The sequence below is a fragment of the Hordeum vulgare genome, chromosome 7H (assembly GCF_904849725.1).
Source record: "Hordeum vulgare subsp. vulgare chromosome 7H, MorexV3_pseudomolecules_assembly, whole genome shotgun sequence".
Classification (NCBI taxonomy): Eukaryota; Viridiplantae; Streptophyta; class Magnoliopsida; order Poales; family Poaceae; genus Hordeum; species Hordeum vulgare.
In genome coordinates this window covers 576,925,314-576,934,145 of record NC_058524.1, presented here as the reverse complement: position 1 = coordinate 576,934,145, position 8,832 = coordinate 576,925,314, and the positions used below count along the sequence as shown (strand labels likewise).

Here is an 8,832-nt window from a genome sequence, read left to right as displayed (position 1 = left end):
GCGAAAGTTCTTGTCGGAGCCGAAAACGACGTCCAATGCGATCTGGCCGAGTGACTTGGCCTTCCGTCCAGGGACAACTCCATGGAACTGCATGCTGCTCTCGCTGAGTTTGGACATCGGAATGCCCATCCCCTTGAGAGTGTCGGCGTACATGATGTTCAAACCGCTGCCGCCGTCCATGAGGACTTTGCGCAGCCGGACTCCTTCTACCACCGGGTCGACGACCAGAGCTTGTCTTCCTGGGGTGGGTACATGTGCTGGATGATCCGACTGGTCAAAGGTGATCGCAGTCTGAGACCATTTGAGGAACTTGGGGCTGGTTGGGGTGGCCATGTTCACCTCCCTGTTCACCAGCTTCAGTCGTCTCTTGCTCTCAACGTGAGCAAAAATCATGAGTGTCGCATGGACTTGGGGGAACGGATCCTCCTTATCCTCCTCATCCTGTTCATTGACCTTTTCACTCGGTTGCCCTTCGCCGAACCCCTGGATCAGGAGGCGACACTGTCGAGTGGTATGCTTTGGATATATGGGGTTGCCCTCTTCATCCATCTTCGTATGAACCGGACATGGGTGGTCCAGGATGGGATTATTGAACTGCTTCTTCTCGGGGGTACACTGCGCCTTCCCTTTGCCCTTGAATTTGGCATTGGTCACGACTGCAGCTTCTGCCTGCGGAGTGGATGGAGCTTTTTTCTTTTGCTTCCGGGTGTTGCTTCCATCTCCATCGCCGACTGTCTTGTGCTTGCCGCTTCGGATGCGGTCCTCTTCTTCGCCATTTGCGTAGCGAGCTGCTATCTCCATCATCTTGCTCATGAAGATGTCGCCTGTTCGGCCGAACTTTAGGTACAGATCTCTGTACCGTACGCCTACCTTGAAGGCACAGACTGCTTGATGCTTGGTGACGTTCTCCACCGTGTGGTAGAGAGTTGTCCAACGCTGAATGAAGTCACGCAGGGGCTCGTTCTGCTTCTGGACGCAATGCTAGAGCTCCAAGAGGCCTGCAGGGCGCTTGCACGTCCCTTCGAAGGTCTTGATGAACACTCGGGCCAGATCTGCCCAACTGTAGATGCTTGAGGGGGCCAACTAATTCAGCCACGCTCGCGCCGAGCCGTCGAGCATCAGAGGGAGGTGCTTCATGGCGACATGGTCGTCCCCTCCTCCGATCTGGACTGCCACTAGATAGTCATCTAGCCATGTTTCCAGCTTGGACTCTCCTGTAAACTTGTTGATTCCCGTCGCCAATCGGAAGTTGGGCGGGATGTCAGCCGAACGGATGGCTCGACTAAAACACTCGGGACCAGACACGATGGTCCTGCTTCCACTCGGACGGTCCATATCGTGACCATCGCGGTGGGCTCGGCCCCTATCGACCCTTCGCTGGGCGATACGCCCTCTTCCGTCGGGCCTTGGGTCGTAAGTGTCGCCGACTGAACGCCGATCATCATGATGCCGGGACCCATAGAGCCCACCCCGCGGAGGGGTGCGTGAACGGCGGCGATCTTCGTGATCTATGGAACGGCTGCCTCCCCTGTGTCGCTGATGGGAACCAGGGTTGTGAACCGACCGATGCGTATTCGCATGAACAGAACTTTTATGGATCCTGTTGTGCGACTGGGAGACTGCCGAATTCTGCTGTTGCGCCGTGTGCAATAGGGCTCGGATCTGCTCGATCCCTCTACCAGCCTCTGAATCGGTCGGCTGGAGAGAATCGACTATCTTGGCAGCCGCAGCCAAGTTGAGGAGGGGTGTGCGGAACAACTCCACGTTGCTCCGCCGAGTGTGCCAACTGGCAGAACGGCGAGGTGGATGGCGCGCGCCGGACGTTTCGCCGACCTCGCGCTCGTTCCGGCCAGCTTGACGGGGATCATCATGGGAGTTGGCCATGTGTACTTCTGCTGCGGGCCTGCGACCCGCATACTCGGAAGGAAACTCAGTCGGAACCGAGTCCGAGTGCTGGGACAGCGGGGCAACCACAACGGACTCTAGAACCGCCACTTGTGAAGACGCGTTCTGGCGCGCCTGGGCGTGTTGCACCCAACGCTGGAGCCGCGGACGGCGAGACCGCTTGCTGCGGCGCGTGACGGCGGTGCAGGTCGACACCGGAGCCGACTGTTGGAGAAGAAGAATGCCGCGGGCGCCGGCACGGAAGTGCGTAGCCCCACGACGGGGAAGCGCCTCGACGTCGAGTGGAGCATCCCGAAGCCACGCCGAATCATCGACGATGAAGGAGAGAGCGCCGAAGAAGATCTGGCGACCCATGCTCGAACCTCCACCGGACGACATGACGAAAGGAAGTAGTCGCAAACTCGCCGGAAGTCGCTTAGACGCCTGCCCCACGGTGGGCGCCAACTGTCGTGGGTATAAGCCTGACAGTAGATGTGTAGGGTACGAAAAGGATGGGCAGAGCCTTAGTTACGGCGAGGTTGTATGAGTTCAGACCCCTCTGCGGTGGAGGTAATAGCCCTACGTCTCAGTGCTCTGGGAGCTTGTTGTCGAGTGGAATATAGAATACAATGAGTTGCTAACCCTTGCACCAGTGGGGAAGGGTGGCTTATATAGAGTGCGCTGCCCTTCACAACGGTTGGTGCACAGGGGTGGAATAATGGTGAATAAATGCCTACGTTACAGGTAACGTACGGCCTAAATGCTAATAAAAGCGTGAGGAAACGTACGACCGTTTCCCTCCTGGGGGGTTACGATGTACAGAGTGGAATCCACTCGGTCCGTTCGATACGCTCCGAATGTTCGCCTTCGACTGGATGGTCGGATGTCTGTTACCGACTGGATGATGGGAACTCCTTAGTTCAGTCGGAGCTGACTAAGAGCCTTGTCCCTTATGAAGGGTAGTCCTTGGGTAGGACCTATAGGGCAGGCTTATGACCCTACCCTAGGACTATAACCCCATCACTATGTTTGCGAGACCATTCGCACGTTTACCTCTGAGCACAAGGATCACAGATTCGACGTAAGCAATGAACATTCACACCTCTATTTTTATCCGTCATTCTTTGTTATCATGATTGATATTCATATTCATCTCCTCTTCTTATATAGTACACGGCCATGAGGACGAAGGTCCTACCAAAGCAACGCGCGATTGCTGTTGCAGAGGAGCTTGCGACCTTTCTGAGAACGGAAGCTATATATGACAAAGGACGATTTAGTGTAGCTAGGGACCATTACTGATGTTCGTCCATGTAATCGAATAGACGGGCTCTAGTCCCGATAATTCAGATCTCCATATAATTGTATATATATGCTCGCTTGTAAGATAAGTTAATCTTATATATATATACATAATTATTTCTATTCAAATTATATGAAAACTAATTCCCGAACACCAAATGAGGCATCACGTTAATCTTCCGAACACTTAAACACTAAAGCCCTAAAACCCAAAAATAATTTCATTCAAAAAAAAACCCAAAAATAAGCAAAATCTGAAATTCTTTAGTCCCGGTCCGTGTAACGAACCGGCCTGGGGCGTTATGAGGCGCCCACGTGGAGCACCTTTAGTCCCGGCTTGTAACAGGGCCGGGACTAAAGGTTAGGCCTTTAGTCCCGCGGCTAAAGGCTCCGTTCCCACTAGTACACCAGCGCAAACCCATCCTCTACAGACTCCAACTGCAGTAGTGCAACCCGTCTAGCCGCCCACAGTCTCCTGCCCATCGCTTCGCCCGTGCTCCTGCCCGCACTGACCACCATGAGCAGCGACGCAACCCCAGTTAGCTCGGGCACAAGGCAAGGGAGGGGAGACTCTTCTGCACTCTAGGTAGCTCGGTTTGGTGCCGCTGGAGCAGCCAAGAGAGGAAGAGAAATAAACAAACACACTTATCAATGAGACTAGAGAAAAAAATCAGTTAACTGTTGACCAGAGCAAGAAATTCAAACAGAGCTTAGATTCTGAATTTTGTACCTGAAGCGGAAGATGGCGGCAAGCATGACGAGCTCACTGCACCAGGTCCTTGGATTCTTTCCCGGGGTTAAAATACAGACGACAGACATCCATCATCAGATGTACGTACTCTAGTCAGAGATGGAGATACATACCTTCGTCCGATTCTTGTGTTGCTCTTGTTGTTAAGGCGTGGAGAGGGTGATGCCTTGCTAGTCCGGGAGCGGGGGTTGGTGGGCGGCAGCAGCAGGTGACCGCCGACTGTAGCTTGTTATACCTTACCGTCAAGGTCTCTGATGGTAGTAAAAGAGCTAGATTCGAAAAACATTCTCAGTCGGGTCACATCCGGCTGAACTTACGCAAAAAGATCAAAGCAGTGAAATTTGCTAGGTCGTGGTAGGTGAGAGACTACTGCGCAGCCGTGGTAGGTGATCACCTGGCGATGTCGTTGTGCCAGCGTTGGAGGTTCATCCACACCAATGCTCCCTCTCTGGTTGTAACAAATGTCGTTCAATTTATTCGGTTTACTTGTCCTTGAAAGACACAAATACGATAGTTATCCATCAATGTGTTGCACCGCCTCAAAAAATAAATGTCCCCGAACCCCCAACTCAGACCACCTTGCACCAAAGCTCCCATCTTTCCTTTCTTCCGCCGCCACTACTATTTCATTATGGATTCCTTGATCCCTAGTCCACCAAAGGGGATTATTGTTGTATAATATTTGATGGTAGATGGAGACAAACTACCTTCACATTTTCTCTCTGAATCATATAGTTAACATGTTCAGGCTATCTCCAATGAGTACTTTTTATCATATAAGTACAATCTTCTCTTATATAGAAACTTAATTTTAATTGTGTACGACATACTTTAGTGCTCAAGGAGAAGAGAAATTAGGAAACAACAAACACAATAATTTCACATGATTGTAGTTTGATCAATGGTTAATCCATCTACAGGGTCCAAATTTGGGTTGATAATTATATCGCGTCGCTTCCTTATTAGTTACGGCACTCTATCCTAACACGCGTTGCCCAATCCGTCCCCATGAAATATCCCAATCAATACCCCAGAAGCCCAACCCACACTGCAACAATCGAAGTATCCATCTTTCCTCTCTTCAACTACCACCACATTTCCTCTAGCCACTACCACTACCGAGGAGGAGAAAGGGGAGGTGGTGGCGATGCTGGGTGGTGGGGCTACTGAACAGAGAACGACATTGGCGATGCATCGAGGAACTACAATGTTGGTCACGTACTTGCGAAGGTCAGAGTGGAAGGATACGGGGAAGTGCATAGAGGAGATGGCTCGGAGAAGTGGGTCATGGAGGTGGTGGGCGACAACGACAGAGAGGAGGCATGTGTGGCGTTGCGGCGCATGGTGTGGGGTGTCCACCATGCTAGATCGAAATCCATGGATGGCTGGAGGAGGTTGGGGAGGGATGGGGTTGCACGAGAGATAAAGAGGGATTTTGCAAAATAAAAGAGTGGAGTGGCGGGTTCTTTTTGTAAAAGTGACACCGCTGGTCTTGCATGCGCTAGATATAGATCGGACGGTCGAATGTGTGCTCGAACCCCTCCTCCTATGGATCTAATCAAACAAATTATTTCCAAATTTGGTTCGATTTTGTTTGGTAGTACTTGCTTAGTTTCCTTGTGATGTACGGTAGATAGATGTTCAATCACGCATTGCCCGGCCTCAATGAATAAATTCCCCCCGAACCCTAGCACAGCCCAACACGCAGCAACCAAATTCCCCATCTTTTCCTCCCCTCTGCCGCCGCCGCGTTTCTAGGGTTTTCCTCATCCGCAACTCGTCCGCACCCACCCCCAGCAAGGATTCAACGGTGATGGCAACTGCGGCGGCAGGCGAGAAGAAGATGATCATGCTAAAGTCGTCCGACGGCGAGGAGTTTGAGGTGGAGGAGGCGGTCGCCATGGCGTCGCAGACCATCCGCCACATGATCGAGGATGACTGCACCGACAAACGCATCTCGATCCCCAACATCAACTCCAAGATCCTCTCCAAGGTTATCGAGTACTGCAACAAACACATCCCGACCAAGCGAGCCGACGACACCACTGGAGCCACCGGTGTTGTTGCATCTGACGCTGTGGCTCCCCCTGGCCTAGCCAAGGACCTCAAGATCTGGGATGCAGAATTCATGAAGGTCGACCATGTCACCCTCTTCGACCTCATCCAGGTATGATATCCTTCGATTCGACCATTTTCTTTCTCTAAATCCACTTTTTCTCGATGTTCCCCTTTGGCACTGATCTAGATTAGGCTTGGGTATCTTGTTACTATTTATATTAGATTGAACAGACTCCTCGTAAAACCATCAAGGTACTTGTTCTGATTGGACTAGATTAGATTTTCATTATAAAGGATTGTGCTTTATTAGCGACGTACACATTGGCCGGTCATACAAAATCTAGGTAAATATGTTACGGCATCATCTTGTGGTCTGCTATATTTCACTGATATGTGTATATGATTATTACGCGTAACCTAGGAATCTTTATTATGATCAGTGTGAACTTACTAGATGCATTATCATTGTGGCAGCAAATCGTATATGATTAATGTGCGGAAACATGAGACTACTAATAACAACATATGGGTTTTATGATTATGCTACATATAGTAATGCTTCTCTCTGGCACGATAGGTCACTTCATGTGTTGTTTTGTGTTTTATTAGCTTGTAACACATGTGAATACAAGACAATTTATGTAACTATTCATGTTCTAAAGCCATTATAAATTAATGCTTTTCTCAAACACCCTATGGTTCTTTTTGCCCCCTCTCAGGCTCCAAGATACCTCAATATCAAGGGGTTGTTCGACCTGACTTGCCAGACTGCTGCCAACATGATTAGTGGCAAAACCCCAGAGGAGATTCGTAATATATTCAACATCAAGAACGACTACTTGCCCGAGGAGGAGGAGAAGATCCGTAGGGAGAACCAGTGGGCATTTCAATAGAGGAGCATCCAGGTCGCGTTGAATGAACACTTAATTATTGTTTTTCATGTCAACATTTTAGTTGCACTCTTTATGTTTTAATTTGATGTACTGGAGTCTATGAAGTGGTGTCAGTAAACATATTCAGTGTTTATGCTTGCGTGAACATATTCGTCATTGTCTCTACATGAGGTTGGAGTGGGCGGCATAGTCCACGGGGTCGTGTGATCCACAAGGAGTTGATAAGTATCTTGCTAGGGTGGATGAGGAAGTCCGGGCGAGGCACTCTTCAATGATTGAGGAGATTCCCTAGGTAGTCTTAGTGCTATCGTGTCACCGGTCTATTGTACCCCTTATTTTGGATTAGCCTTGCTTAAAGAGAAAAGGCTTGGTTAGCATTCTTTCTATCAAATGCTATTCTTTGCTACCAACAATTCTTGAAGTACGTGGTGAAGTAAATAATAGTGCACTTGCTGACTGTAGAACCCCCAAGAAATATCACAGTATAGGCCGATATCTTTGTGCAATGTCATTTACTAGCTATGCTCCAAAGTCTTGGCAAAGAGGGGTTAGGGTTTAGGATTTAGGATTTAGGATATATTCCACAAGGTTCTAGTAGGTTGAGTAGTCCATGACATATTTGAGATGACGTGTAAACTCTTCAAGTTTAAATTGATAAGAGATTGTTGCGATCAGTGAAGCATATCAACTTAACTTACCATGGTGCGACAAAATGACTCGACAAAAGATGATCTACAATCATCAAGATCGAAGCAACACATAAAATAAAAGTCAAGATTAGAAAGAGATTGTTAGGATTAGTCTTAAATTAGAAGAGTCCTATGTGATGTAGTAGTAGGAGTTGTCTTCCACACCTAGTGTCCGAGCGAATATGGCTATTCCTAACCAGTTATCCGCGCAACGCCAATCGCTGCCGGTGCTGCTTCACGTGGATGTGTGCCCCCTAGGCCCTAGCCCACATATCCCTAGCCAAAACCATATTTTCCTGTTATACGCTTGATGAAATACAGCTACCCCGTACCTATCTCTCTCGCCCATCCTTATCCCTTCTCGTGTCCCCAATCCAGATCCCTCGCTCTCCCTCTCGTACTCCCTCCCATCGCAGGTGCATCGTCGGCGACCCACCACGGCCATGCACCGGCCGATCACTCCTCCTCCCATGCTCCTCCCTCCCCGAGCAGTGCTTGTCCACCGGTAGGCGACTGCTCTTCATCCTTGACTTGCATCCTCTATCGTGAGATCCATGGCCATGGCAGTAAGATGCAGCGGGCAGGGCTACCTCATTGACATCAAGCTTTGTGGTGGAGACACTGGGCATCAATGAATAATAGGTAGCAGCATCACCACCATTGTGGGCAGATCGGTGGTGGGGAGATCTATTCATTGAGGCCTCACCGCCACTCCTCCGACAAGCACGCCGCTGGTTGATAGCTCTTCCCCATCTTCCAACAAGATTGACTAGGTAGCAGAGAATCATCTCCTTGTTTTTTAAACAAGCCTATTATTTTCTCAATCTTTTGAGATGTATCTAGTCATGTGTGTTATTGTGTCTTCTCAAGATAGATTAATCTTATTTTGATTCCTCTACTGCAGTTTTCGGCTAGTGACTGGCCTTATGTTTTGTGTAATTTTTGATTTCCTCAAGGAAATGAATTGGCATTATTGTGTACTTTTTTGTAATCTTTAGTGATCCTTTGATGGAAGAATTGAGGACCTTTGTAGAATCCATGGACATGAGAGGACTCTTTGGACCCTCTATCCGCACTCCCCTTTAAGAAACGGGAAACTTTTTTCCAGTCCCAGCACTACTAAATAAATTAGCACTGTATACGAAGATACAAAGGACTTTCTAAATAAATTAGCACTTTATAGGCAGATAAACAGGACTTTCTAAGCAATGAAAGTATTTATATTAATAAAATTATGAAGTTCTTCAATTATATG

At 48.9% G+C, this 8,832-nt stretch overlaps 1 protein-coding gene across 1 annotated transcript; it reads left to right on the top strand.

The window, feature by feature from the left end:
- Positions 1-5,586: 5,586 nt before the first annotated feature.
- Positions 5,587-7,008, top strand: LOC123410115 (SKP1-like protein 1). The gene is made up of 2 exons (XM_045103004.1): positions 5,587-6,104; positions 6,715-7,008. Exons 1-2 carry the CDS (start codon positions 5,751-5,753, stop codon positions 6,886-6,888), a joined length of 528 nt encoding a protein of 175 aa, XP_044958939.1. The 5' UTR covers positions 5,587-5,750; the 3' UTR covers positions 6,889-7,008.
- The last annotated feature ends 1,824 nt before the right edge of the window (positions 7,009-8,832 follow it).